This window comes from Mesoplodon densirostris, chromosome 16 (assembly GCF_025265405.1).
Source record: "Mesoplodon densirostris isolate mMesDen1 chromosome 16, mMesDen1 primary haplotype, whole genome shotgun sequence".
Classification (NCBI taxonomy): Eukaryota; Metazoa; Chordata; class Mammalia; order Artiodactyla; family Ziphiidae; genus Mesoplodon; species Mesoplodon densirostris.
The window spans coordinates 72,713,717-72,728,320 of record NC_082676.1 but is presented as its reverse complement, the minus strand read 5'-3'; the positions used below and the strand labels follow the sequence as shown (position 1 = coordinate 72,728,320).

At 38.6% G+C, this 14,604-nt stretch overlaps 1 protein-coding gene across 2 annotated transcripts in view; it reads right to left on the bottom strand.

Annotated features, from left to right (window-relative positions):
• MCM8 (minichromosome maintenance 8 homologous recombination repair factor) overlaps positions 1 to 14,434 on the bottom strand; it is a 37,444-nt gene extending 23,010 nt beyond the window's left edge. For both annotated transcript variants that reach the window (XM_060078484.1, XM_060078485.1), the window contains exons 1-8: positions 14,143 to 14,434; positions 10,954 to 11,100; positions 10,576 to 10,659; positions 8,773 to 8,855; positions 7,407 to 7,556; positions 5,450 to 5,553; positions 4,458 to 4,656; positions 1,131 to 1,216 (exon numbers count right to left, since the gene is read on the bottom strand). In XM_060078484.1, coding sequence (XP_059934467.1) covers positions 1,131 to 1,216; positions 4,458 to 4,656; positions 5,450 to 5,553; positions 7,407 to 7,556; positions 8,773 to 8,855; positions 10,576 to 10,659; positions 10,954 to 11,098 — 851 coding nt within the window. In that variant the 5' untranslated portion in view covers positions 11,099 to 11,100; positions 14,143 to 14,434. The remainder of the gene's footprint in view (positions 1 to 1,130; positions 1,217 to 4,457; positions 4,657 to 5,449; positions 5,554 to 7,406; positions 7,557 to 8,772; positions 8,856 to 10,575; positions 10,660 to 10,953; positions 11,101 to 14,142) is intronic.
• Between the last annotated feature and the right edge of the window lie 170 nt (positions 14,435 to 14,604).

Sequence of the window (14,604 nt, the reverse complement as noted above, 5' to 3'; positions counted from 1 at the left end):
GTAAGCTAATATTGCATTAACGAAGTTTTACTATAACTAACTCATTTAAAATGAACCGGAACAATACCTTACTTTTAAAAACTCAAGAAAAGCACTTAAATGTCCTCCTTTTCTCAATAATCTACCCCCCTAAGTTTGATTTCCTAATATTAGGAGATTATCATTCTAATCCAGTTAAAATATTTAAGCCTATTTTTAGTCTATTTTTACCTGAAAACAAAGAGATTTTGTTCAAATAATTAAATCACTCTGAATTTTCTATGCATGTACTGTGAACCTTAGAGCACCTTTGAGGACCTCATCACCCCCTTCAGTGGTGAAAGTGCTATAGACATGGGCTGGAAACCAGGCTCCCCCACAGGATCACACTCAAGAGTTTTAAACATGTCATCTGTTATAAAATGGAGTGTCTGTAAAGATCTCAGCATAGTGCACAGTTAATTACTGTATATATTGGTCTTGGTTTTTATAGGGCATTAGGTCAAGCTAGGACAGGGTTTGGTAGCAATCTACTTCACTTTTCCCCTATGTTCTTAGTTTTTAAAGACCATCTGTTTCAGCCAAGTTTCCTGGATAGCACCCTGACTTCAAAACTACCCATTATTTTATATTTAGGGATGAGTTATGGGACTACAGCCAGAAAAAAATGGAATAAATTGTTAAAAATATACACACATAGAGAAAACTATCCAACTTAAAAAAAAAGTTTTTTTTAATCACCTATAGAAAATGCTTCATGGATACTGTGAACATAAAATGAAACATATCTATTTCTAAGGGATTCTCTGTTTTAAAACTTCAAAACAATATTATTTCTAGGATATCACATTATGGAATGAAACATACAGCTTTGCTTATATATACATCCAATTCAATGAGTCACATAAATGAGATATAAAATGATTTCTCAATAGCAAAAGGACATAATACTTGTACATTAAATCCTTTCTGGAATCTGATAGAAAACAAATCTCAAATAAAGACAATTATCACTCCAACACATAACTCTGCACCAAGTAAACCTTATCACAATCTACAGATAAGAATCAAAGTGTAATACAGGAATACTGATTTATTGGCAGTATGAGGGCTCTAAAACCTGCCTTTTATTTAATAGTCTGATTGCTTACTTGATTGACTGCCAGTCCATCGTAACTGTGAGAGGAGAGCTTCGGAGAGCAGTAAATGACTTCCCTCGACATGCAGGTACAGGACACTGCAACAAGATTAATTCGCATTTAAATTTTGATAAACTACAATCATATCTCAGGAAAATTCAAGTTAAAATGCTTCATTTAGTATTGGTTTAAAAGTTGGTCCCAGAATGGTATTAAAGTAAGATGAACTAAAAGCTGCAGTGACTTTCTATTTTCTTCTGTATTGATTTTGTTTTTGAGGCACTTTTTCAGCTGGTCCATCTTGATGACTGCTCTTATTCTTTCTGCTGTGGGTATGCAAGTCTCTTTACACACCTGTCACACCAAGCACTTATTCCTTCCTTTGTGCCCAAGTAGTCTCCCGGTCCTTGAGCATCCCCTTGTATCCAGTCCCACATACCCAGCCCCAATCCTCCCCTTTTCAAAAGCCTTTCCTGGGTCTTCTTTAATCCCCAACTCTCCTATCTAACCTCCTTTTGCACTGTTTGTATAGTATAATATTTATTGTACCACACAGGCAGTCCTCAACATGTAAGTCAGTTGTGTTCAAGTTTTCGTAAATCATTTGTTTGCTGTTTGTACCTCAAGATGCATTTATAAATACAGAGACTGTGGCAGACTGTGTTTTCCAAATACGGTTGTAATAGTATCACCCTTCAAACCTTTCTAGAACCTTGCCACTCCCCTATAAAGAGCTGGAGTCTGATTTCCCCCTCCTGGGACGTGGACAGGCTTGTGACTCACTTTGTAACCAACCGACTGTGACAGAAGTAATGCTGCCTGACCTCTGAGGCTGCTTCGAAAGAGGCAAAGCCATTTCTGCCTGTCAGCTGGACCTCTGTCTCTTGAAGCTATTGGCATTCATGTGAGCAGAATGAGTGTCCTGAGCTGCCATACTGTGTGCAAGAAGCCAAAACCAGCCCACACAGAAAGACAACGTGGAGGAGAGATGCTGGCCAGTGCCCAGTCAGTCCAGTCGCTTGCTATTCCAGCTCCATAAGAGACCAAGAGCCAGAAGTACCCAGCCAACCAGTTCTTCCAAACTCCTGACCCACAGACACCATGTGAAATAATAAAATGATTGTTGTTATTTTGCGCCACTATGCTGTAGGGTGATTAGTTATGCAGCAATAGTGACTGGAACAGAGATCAGCTGGAACAACTGTCTTTCTTATCACTTTGATTCACTGAAGTTCAGACACGAGTAATGAAGTCAGCATTACTACCTACTGTATTAGAGGGCATGGAAACACCTTGACATAAAATCTGGCCTCTCTGACCTAAAGGCAGTCCTGAATCTTAAGCCCAAATAGTAGGTGACACCCATTTACCAACACCATTGATTATTCAGAACCAATGGCTGAATCTAACCTACTCTGTTCTTCCTACAAGAGAAGGAAGCCTTAGGAATTTCAATCTGAGTAAAAATGTAATAAATGTTAAACTTATTAAAGTCTAAGGATGATAAAGGCAACTCTGGAAAAGAGGAATCGGTATGGCAAGTCTTCCTACCTTATCAGAAGTTTTAATAAGGTCAATGTAAATAGGATTGTGTAGACCTGGTACAGGACCAGTGAAATAAAACAGACTCACATGTCTATGGGAGCACAGTGTACTACAGATGATGTATTACACATCAGTAGAAACAGAGGGCTTAATTAATAAATGGCGACAACTGGCTTTCCACCTAAAAGAATAAAATTAGATCCTTAGCTTTATGCCATTCACAAAATTAAATTTCAGATGGACGAAAGATCTAAATAGAAAAAACAAGACTTATAAGTATTGGAAGAAAATGTAAGAGAGATGTTTATAATGAGTGAGTGAGGAATGCCTTCTTAAGCCATGCAGAAAATGTAAAAGTCATAGGAAAAAGACTGATCAATTTAACCATGTCAAAATGTATTGATAAAACTCTAAAACATGTACCACAAAGTTAAAAGATAAACTAAAGACTGGGAGAAAATATCTATAATGTAAGAAATCAATGCTCAGTATCTAGAATTCATAAAGAACTCCTATCAATAGTAAAAACAGAAAAATGAACAGAAAATTCAATAAAGAAAGAAACTGAATGGCCAATAAAGATGTGAAAAGTTGCTCAAACATAACAGAAATCACAGAAATTCATATTAAAAATGAAATACCATTTTACACCCATCAGTGTGGCAAAAATTTAAAAACCTAACAATACCAAGTGTAAATGAAAATACGGGGAAATGGTAATCACTTAACACCACCAGCAGGGGTGTAAGTTGGGACCAACATTCTGAAAAGTACTTTGGCAACATCTAAAAAAGTTAAAAATAAGCATAGCATATAACCGAGAAATTCCTCTGCTAAGGAGACATGTACAAGAATGTTCTCTGCAGCATTATTTGAAATTGTGAAAAACTGGAAACAGCACAATGTCTGCCAAGAGCATGGATAAACAGTGGCTATTCATTTACTCCACACAATAAATGAAAGAATTAGATATAAGAATTAGATATAATTATATCTAGAAAGAATTAGATATAATTATATCTAATTAGATATAATTAGATATTAAGACAGGTACAACTCCAAAATAACCAAATGAAAAAAAGCTGTAATTTGTTACATTCAGTGTATCATTTACGTAAACAAAACAAATCCTACATATATAGTCAAATATGAAAATGCAGACTTGAGGAATTCATGCTGATTTCAGAATAGTGGCTCTAGGGGTGGAACAAAGTTAATGGAACTGAGGAGGGAAACAGAGACTTTACCTTTATAACACTTAATATTTTTTGTAAAAAAATTAGCTAAAGATTTGCCAACTCATAATGGTAGTACACAGATATTAGTTACATTATTCTCTACACTTTTCTATAGTTTTAAAATTTATAATTAAAAAAAAAATTTAAAAAGGAATGCATCACTTTCCAACAGCAGAATAAAGGAAAGAAAACAATATGTGTACCTATTAAGTCAAAATATAAAAATATGAACGGAAAGAATACAAATTAACTTCAGGATAATGACTGTCTCTGGGAATGGTACAAGCAAGGAGTAAAAAAGAGACAAAAGCTGTACCAGTAATGCTTTATCTCTTTCAAGATACAGCTGGAGCTGGCAAAATGTAAATTCTGAGGGGTGGGTAGAGATGTTTCGTTTCTTTATTTTCTGTACCCTGAAGTATTTTATAATTTAAAAACTGAAAATAAACAATAAAAATAAGCTCTGCATTTAGAAACACTGGGAAATGTTTTCTGTAAATTGATTTGCCTTCTTTACCAAGATAAAGAAAGAAGTAGTTAAAGAACATGGTATCACCTTTGTGGGAAGATTATATTTTCCATCTGGAAGAGAAAAACTCTGAATTTCTCCACATGCAGCACAAAGAAAAGCCATCTTGGTACAAAGAGGCTTTATATTACTGACGCGAACAACTGTCCCTCTCAGAGCAATGTATTTTCCATAGTAATTTGCTCGGACATTCTTGAGCTGTGTTAAGGGCTCGTAGTTGTATACCCTAGAAACAAAAACAGGAACATATTTATCTATACATTTACAATGAGCAGAAAGTTGAGGTTGTCTGAATTTTCACAAGTCCCTTTTAGAAGCAATTATGGAATTCTCAAACCATATCACCCCCATATATATCAGGAATTTTACAAGTATTAAATCATTCTTAAAAATTAAAAAAAAGTTAAATCTTCCCTTTTCCTCTTGTCTCATTGGCTGTTCTCTAGGGAAAAAGGAAAAAAATAATGCCAAAAGGAAAGTCTCAGATTCAGCAACTTCTGAGTCTCCAACTTCTTTTTCAAGAAATGTTAGGAAATGTCTTTTTTAAATTCTAAGGAAAAAAACAAACAAACAAACAACCTTGATGATTACCTTATTCATCCCTTCTAATGAGAATTTAAAATCTTATAATACAATAAAAAATTGAATTCAAGAAAAATTCCATTTGTTCTCTGTGTTTAATAGAAATCTAATAATTTTAACAAAAGTTAATCACACCACTTAGTGTATCACATGGATTATTAAATGTAAATAGCAGGGTCTTGATAAGCATACATCCAAAATCAATGCTTACAAAAATTTGAAGGTTCACAAATCAACTTATTTAAGCAGAAAAAGCTTATTTCTATCATGATCTCTTCAAATTCAGCAGGTTCACTTGGGTGTGATGACCAATGAGTTAGCAAGAAACTCATATGCTTTTTACTGATTTCTTTGGGTTTATAAAATGAGGTTCTCACTCTTAAATAGTCTTTAATGCCTGTTTCTGAATAATACTTCAATACCAGCAAATTCCTCACCTTGTATGAATGTGTGGCACATTTACCATTGTTTCCCCATTTCTAGACAATCCTTCTTGGGCTTGTAACTCAGCTGCATGCCTTTCAAGATCCTTAGTTAACACCTAAACAAGACAGACATTTACTCAAAAGTTTGAAAACAAGATATCCTCTTGAAGCAGAACTCTTTTTTTTTTTTCTTTTTTTTTTCTTTTTTTTTTTTGCGGTACACGGGCCTCTCACTGCTGTGGCCTCTCCCGTTGCGGAGCACAGGCTCCGGACGTGCAGGCTCAGCGGCCATGGCTCACGGGCCCAGCCGCTCCGCGGCATGTGGGATCCTCCCAGACCGGTGCACGAACCCGTGTCCCCTGCATCGGCAGGCGGACTCTCAACCACTGCGCCACCAGGGAAGCCCCAGAACTCTTTTATAGAGAATATGAAGTTAAGAATATAAACAGTTCAGAAGAGCATATTAACAGAACTCTAATTGCCCTTTAAAATTCTGATATTTAATTATGATTACTTATTTTATAGTGGATTATGTTTTACCTGGGGTTTTGCTGTCCTTGGGCTGGAAAACTCCAGCATCCCTGTCTGCTACCTTCTGTCTCAACTAAACCTAGTATTAAAAGTCCTTACAGTAGCCCCCCAAAGCTATTCTGGATGGATTCTGGAGAAAAAATATTTTCTACTTCTCCAAATTCAGTGATTAAGATAAGGAAAATAAAGATGACTTTTGAAATAACCAATATCTACTTCCTTGGCATTTGACATCTACTTGTGTACAAAGCAGTATGCTGCCAGTCTGAAAAAATGAGATGCAAATATGCAGCTATAATTGCTACCATAAAGATTTACAGACAAAAAAACCATGTGAGTTTTGAAAAGGGGTCATGAGAAAGGTTTCAGAGTGACAAATGAGTTAGGCCCAAGACATTTGGACATGTGAGGCAAGGGGCATTCTATGCCAAATGGACAGCACATGTAAGAATCCTAGAGGGAGCTTAGTTTAGCTGGATGGCAGTGAATGAAGGAGAGCAGGGAGAGGAAGTTGAACCAGGTTATGGAAGGCTTTCAGTGCCACACAAAGGGTTTGGATATCATTTGGCAGGAAAGAGTCACCACAGTTTCCAAGGACAAATCGTGTTTTACCACGTATGGCAACAGTTAAGGAAAGATAATGAAATCCTATGACAGAGGCTGTAAGGATGGAAAAGAGGCGGATTTAAGAGATATTTTAGAAATAGAAGTGAAAGGATGTGGTAATTTAGACATGAAGAACTAATGAGAAGGACTTCCCTGGTGGCTCAGTGGTTAAAAATCCACCTGCCAACGCAGGGGACACAGGTTCGAGCCCTGGTCCGGGAAGATCCCACACGCCGCGGAGCAACTAAGCCTGTGCGCCACAACTACTGAACCTGCGCTCTAGAGCCTGTGAGCCACAAGTACTGAGCCCGTGCACCACAACTACTGAAGCCCGTGCGCCTAGAGCCTGTGCTCCGCAATAGAGAAGCCACCGCAGTGAGAAGTTCATGCACTGCAATGAAGAGTTGCCCCTGCTCACCGCAACTAGAGAAAGCCCGCACGCAGCATAGAAGACCCAACACAGCTAAAAATAAATTAATTAATTAACTAATAATAAAAAAAAAAGAACTGATGAGTAAGAGGAGTCTGAAGACAACAGCCAAGGTTTCCAGCCTTGGGTCCCTAGCAGTGTATACATATTTGCAGCGAATCTTTGTAATGAACCCTCACCTGGATACCCTGACCTCCTCTGCTCTACGTCCAGTCCTCAGTACCACTTTAAGACACACCCTAAACCCCACCACGCCTATGAAGTCTTCCTCTGACAGGATAGCAACCTTTCAGTTCTAGCAAAGGTCTGTTGGTAGAAACTAAGAATCTTTTAGAGAAGATACTGTTACTGTGAAATCTTCCTTTAAAATTCTGACAAAAGTCTCACAAAATCAACACTTACCTGATGTACTGCCAGACCCATGCAAGCCAGGGTTTTGTCAGGTGTATCCCTTAATTCATTTGCTATATCTGGTATCAACTTAGCTATTTCGTCATCTTTTGTCAGTTCTTTAAAATCCACCAAAATACTTCCCTTTCTTTCTATTTCATCCTATAAAATATTAAGGTATGAAAATAATGATTGCTTTTTTACCATATATGAGCATTCAATCACATACTTTGAGAAAGCATATAATGTTAATATAGTGATAATATCAGCTCATGCAGCTCAATATTAAAAAAACAAACCCAATCAAAAAATGGGTATAAGACCTAAATAGACATTTCTCCAAAGAAGACATACAGATGGGCAAGAAGCACATGAAAAGCTGCTCAACATCACTAATTATTAGAGAAATGCAAATCAAAACTACAATGAGGTATCACCTGACACCAGTCAGAATGGGCATCATCAGAAAATCTACAGACAACAAATGCTGGAGAGGGTGTGGAGAAAAGGGAACCCTCTTGCACTGCTGGTGGGATTGTAAATTGATACAGTCGCTATGGAGAACAGTATGGAGGTTCCTTAAAAAGCTAAAAATAGAATTACCATATGACCCAGCAATCCCACTACTGGGCATTATGCCCAGAGAAAACCATAATTCAAAAAGACACATGCACCCCAATGTTCACTGCAGCACTGTTCACAATAGCCAGGTCATGGAAGCAACCTAAATGCCCACCGACAGATGAATGGATAAAGAAGATGTGGTATATATATATACAATGGATTATTACTCAGCCATAAAAAGGAACGAAACTGGGTCATTTGTAGAGACATGGATGAATTTAGAGACTGTCATACAGAGTAAAGTAAGTCAGAAGGAGAAAAACAAATATCATATATTAACGCATACATGTGGAACCTAGAAAAATGGTACAGATGAACTGGTTTGCAGGGCAGAAATAGAGACACAGATGTAGAGAACAAACATATGGACACCAAGGGGGGAAGGTGGTGGTGGTGGGCGGTGGGATGAATTGGGAGATTGGGATTGACATATATACGCTAATATGTATAAAACAGATAACTAGTAAGAAGCTGCTATATAAAAAATAAATTTAATTTAATTTAAAAATTTTGTTTAAATATGGTGATAATAAGTACTATAAGTTTTATGCCAAGCACAGTTCTAATATTTAAAATATATTAACTTATTTATGTCTCTTAACAACCCTTTGTGGTAGGTATTAATAATACTCTCATACTCTCATACTCCAAGGCAGTCCAGTGTCTATAATCACAATCACTAGCACCTCAAATACATTTTCAATAAGATGACACATAAAGGTGGACTAGTAGCTTTGTTATGCAAGAACCTTACCTTATCGTATAAATCAATATGCCTTGTGAAAAAATTTTCAAATGCTTGAATCTTCTCAATAAAAGGAGAGCTGTCGCTGTAAACTAATCCAACAAATATGGCATCAGCGCTAATAAAAATTACACACGTACAAGCATATTTTTCATGAGACAGAAGAAACACTATATACATGGTAGATGACTTCTAATTGCTGTATATTCTGATTACATTTAGATAAGAGCTGGTATAGAATGTAAACATAAGATTCTAAAACAAGTTTAGGTCTGCATAATCTGAAAGGCAGATAGGAAGTGTCTCTCTCTAAAGGCACCAATATCTGAAAACCTTTACATTGAGCTGTGACACCGAGTAAGATCTACTAGTTCAAACAGTTACATAATAAAGCGAAAACTCAAGCCGCATAGCTTGGGTTCTTGTGATCTCCACAGGGAGATCAGCTCCATGCTCTGTGACCACCTAGAGGGGGTGGGATAGGGAGGGTGGGAGGGAGACGCAAGAGGGAGGGGATATGGGGATATATGTATACGTAGAGCTGATTCAGTCTGTTATACAGCAGAAACGAACACAACATTGTAAAGCAACTATACCCCAATAAAAATGTTAAAAAATAAATAAATAAAATACGTCGAGGTTTAAAAAAATTTTTAACTCTTATTTCTTTGCAAAGAAAATCCTACTAGTCCAAATAGCCATTTGTCAAATCCCTTCCTGAGATCAGGAGAGGCAGACTACCACCCGACTCTGGTCCCCAAACTGTAAAGTTATCTTCCACATTGTAAAGTTCTATAACATTTTTGAATTGGTCTCCCACAGAGAAACAGTACAATGAAGCAGTTTGGAAGTACAACTGGCCAAAGGCAACTTGTGAACTCCATTTTTAGAACCAGTCCAAAGATCACTTCTAGTATCCTGAGCTAACTGCTAGGGAAATACTGTGGGTGTTGGTGGCTAATGAATCCTAAAGCAACAAAAGACACATCAACTATGAAACATATCATTTCTATATACCAGAGAAAAACAGACTTTCAACACAGAAAACATTTGTAAAGCACTTCATTCATTCACAGAATGAATACTGAGTGCCTGGTATGGGGCAAGATCCTTGCCCTTAAGCAGTACAGTCCAGAGGGTAAAAAAAACACAGATATACATAAACACAAAACCCATATCTCATAACAAGCATATGATATTATCAGAGCACAGGAAAGATGATTCTCCAAACCCATACAGACAGATGTATGATGTTAACTGATGTTCTGGATTACAAAAAGGAGATTCCTGAACTATGTTTCTACACAAACTGTGTTGGCTGTTGTCTCTTGATTCCAAGCCTACTCTTCTATGTTCAGTTTTGTGATTCTTCAATCAAGATCTGCATAAGGAATTTCCCAGACTCCTGTAAGATTCTGACAATTAGAGGCAACTTTAGAGACTGGCAGGTGGCAGGAAGGAAGGAATTTATTCTTGTTTCCAATTCTTTTCAGTATCTCTCCAGCTACAGAGGATAGCTACAGTTCTAGCCTCCAGCTCTAAGCACCAACCATGCCACTCTCCTGCCAGAATTACCAGCAGCAACCTGCTTAATTCGCCTCGGTGGTCTGAGGACAGCTCTGAAAGATATCCTTCAGAGGTCCAAGCACAGCTTTGTGGGGTGACCCTCAAAGGTGTATATATATATATATATATATATATATATATATATATATATATATATATGCCAAATGAACAGTAATATGAGATGTAGCATCCAAAAAAAGTTAAAGAAAATAAGACTTATGGTACTTTTTGCACTTTTAACTCTACCTTCTGACACGTAAAGCTTCCAGCCTTTATATGGTATGAATTGATCCAACGTTGATTGTAGTAGCAAAGACTGTGGAGTTTGTTCTGAAAAAACAAACAAACAAAACCACAAAAACAGAATACTAGGTTAATAGAAACAGAACATTTTTTTTCCTATTTGCTTCTCCTTATAACAACGAGACCCTGACATGTTATTAACAGAATATCTAAGTTACAGATTTCAGTAAGAATTTTGGATATGAACATCCAAATATTACCTTAAGGGTAATGTCAAATAAAAGACAGACAAATTTGAGTTAAACTGCTTTTCATGACAGGCATGAACAGATTCCTTCACGAAGGAAAAAAAAAAATTGCACTATCGTTGGTCTCCCCTACCAGGATGTTTTCCTGTGGCTTTATTCAGGTCACGTCTATGCTCTAGTTCTCTCCATTTTCCTGAGAAGCTCCCACCACCTCTTCCTCTTTTCCAGCTTTGAAATCTTCCCCGTCCAAATCCTCTGCCTCTGTACTCTCCATTCATGTCTTTTAAAAGATAGAGATTAGGAAAGTCCTCATCAAAACTATAGGAGAAATAGTGCTCCTAAAAATGTATTAACATAGTAAATAAGAAAAACTAATATATATTATAGTTTGAGACCAGCAATGTTGCACAGTATGGTACAAACCCCAAACACTCTGCAGTAATTCTTCTAATCCTCATCTCTTTTTAAGGCATACCACAGATGTTTAACCAAGTATACTGAATGCTTACGCCTCTTCTTATTTTTGTCATGGGATTTATCATGGGATAAAAATAAGAAAAGGTATAAGAAAAGGTACCATACCTGTTTTCATGGAACTCCCACAATAGAAATGAAAATAAGACAGGTAATTAACTCTAAGATACCTCTGTAGTGTTGTGAGACTTATTACAGGGCGGCACTGCCTGAACATTATCCTGACCTGTGACATTAGGAATATATCATCATAGCTCCTTATATATAGACAATCCAGCTGTGCTATATCCACTTTTATCAGCTATACATGGTTATCCTTTTTTTTTTAATTAATTTACTTTTTTTATTTTGGCCACACCGCATGGCTTGTGGGATTTCAGTTTCCCGACCCAGGCCACGGCAGTGAAAGCACCAAATCCTAACCACTAGACCACCAGGGAACTCCCTGGATATTCTTACATAGGTATCTAAGACAGATCTTTCTGGGGAAGTACAGGAGTGGGATGGGTACATACATGTTTCAACCTTTCTTTTCCTGTAGGGGCCAAAATGGAAAAGAAGTTAATTTTCCAGATTTAGAACGACTGTGTTAAAACGACAATGAAAGCAAGCTCATTTCTAGGCCAATACTGATAGATGGGTTATTTGCAATTTTTAGATAAATTTGTTGAAATGCAATAAAGTTTTTCTGAAAGCATATCCATATTTGTTAATATCATTTTGGGGGCTAATTATCCCTTGCTGCTTTTTTCTACTTTGTACATGGTGAGATACTCATTTCTAAAAATTTTTTATTTTATTTTTTGCCACGCCGTGCAGCTTGCAGGATCTTAGTTCCCTGATCAGGGCTCGAACCCGGGCCCACAGCAGTGAAAACACTGAGTCCTAACTACTGGACCACCAGGGAATTCCCAAGACTCATTTTTATTAAACTCAAACCCATAAAGATAGTTCCTGGTTGAAAAGCAATAAATCAAAATATAAGTGATCTTTAAAAATGGGTTTTAAGGGGCTTCCCTGGTGGCACAGTGGTTGAGAGTCCGCCTGCCAATGCAGGGGACACGAGTTCGAGCCCTGGTCCAGGAAGATCCCACCTGCTGCGGAGCAACTAAACCTGTGTGCCACAACTACTGAGCCTGCGCTCTGGAGCCCGCAAGCCACAACTACTAAGCCCATGCGCCACAAGTACTGAAGCCCACGCACCTAGAGCCTGTGCTCTACAAGAGAAGCCACCGCAATGAGAACCCTGCACACCACAACGGTCGCTGCAAATAGAGAAAGCCTGCGCACAGCAACGAAGACCCAACGCAGCTAAAAAAAATTTTTTTTAATGGGTTTTAAAATAATTCATATAAGTAGAGCACAGGGCAGTGAAACCATACTGTATGATACTGTAAGAGTGGACATGAAATCATGCATCTGTCAAATCCCACGAAACTATACAACAAAAAGAGTGAATCCTAATGTAACTATGGGTTTTAATAACAATGTATCAATTTTGGTCCATCAATTGCAACAAATGTATCACGCTAATGCAAGATGCTAATAATGGGGGAACTGGGGGTGGGGGAAGGGAAGAGGACCTATATGGGAACTCTGTACTTTCTGTGCAATTTTTACAACAATAGTTGTAAACCTACAACTATTCTAAAAAATAAAGTCTGCTGAAGAAAATAGTTTACTCGTACAACTCAATATCCAAAAAATGAACAGAGGACTTGAACAGGCATTTTTCCAAAGAAGACTTAGAGATGGCCAAGAGGCACATGAAAAGATGCTCAACATCGTTAATCATCAGAGAAATGCAAATCAAAACCACAATGAGATATCACCTCACACCGGTCATAATGGCTATCGTCAAAAACACAACAAATAATAAATGTAGGGGAGGATGTGGAGAAAAGGGAACCCTAGCACACTGTTGGTGGGAATGTAAATTGGTGCAGCCAGTATGGAAAACAGTGTGGAGCTTCCTCAAGAAATTAAAAATAAGGACTTCCCTGGTGGCCCAGTGGTAAAGAATCTGCCTTCCAAGGCAAGGGACGCGGGTTCGATCCCTGGTCAGGGAACTAAGATTCCACAAGGCGCAGGGCAACTAAGCCCCCACGCCACAACTACCGAGCTCACGCACCTCAACTAGAGAGCCTGCATGCCGCAAACTACACAGCCCACACGCTCTGGAACCCGCGCGCCACAACTGAAAAGAAGAGAAAACACGCACGCCACAACTAGTGAGAAGCCTGCGCACCACAACGAAGAGCCCTCGCACCGCAACTAAGACCCGACACAGCCCCCCCAAAAAAATTTAAATGAAGTATAATCTATAAAAATTGAATCACTATGTTGTACACCTGTAACTAACATAACATTATAAATCAACTATACCTCAATAAAACAGTTCATATCCTAAGGATAAAAATAAGTAAGAATATATCCATAGACTGTAGTGCAATTCATTACAAGACAGCGTATCCGCATCTTTATTTAAAGCGATTTAAATTAGTAAATAAGTTAACAACAAGTTCATGTTATGGGCACTAACAGGGCTTTGATAATCATCTAGACCACACCATACGTTAAGAAACTGAAGACCAGATCAAGATCAAAGTTGTCTGTTGACAGTACTGAGCTCAAACTTCGTCTCCACATTCCCAAGCTGAAGTGCTCCTTCGACAATGCTACGTGCCGTATCTTTTTCAAAAGAGGTAATATGGTGAGAACAACTAGTAAAAATTCCAACATAAATGCAAGAGGTAGGACTGGAGAATGGGTAAAAGCCACCCGTCGGGCTTCTATGCTTGGTTAAATACCCCACTTCATTTACGTCTCCTCAAGACTAAGTTCTTACTTGCAAAAGATGGAGGTCCCAAAACTCTCTTAGTTCATGGCTGGGCTGCTTCTCCCTTCCTTTCGGGGGGAAGCATGACGGGGCGGAGAGGAGACTCCGCGGTCCGAGCTCCTCAGGTGTCCCTGCCCAAGCCCCGCAGACTCTTCACCCTCAGCTCTCCTGATGTCCCCGCGCGGGATCGAGGCTCGTCTGTAGGAGCGGCTTGGGGACCTCAGCTTCTCCACCGAGGCCGCACAGCGGAGCCGGAAAATGCCTAGAGCAGGGCGCCACAACAGCTCGGCTAACCAAACCCCAGTTTTCCAAGTTCTTTTTTGGCGCTTCTGTGACGCAACTTCCGCCTGAAGCTGCGGCGAGACCGGAGGGGCGTGATGGAGGGCAGCCAATCAAAGAGATCGACCTGACGGAAGCCTTGAGGCTCCCGGAAGCTGTCCTGAGGTTCTTACCGGAAAGCGGAAGCGGCGC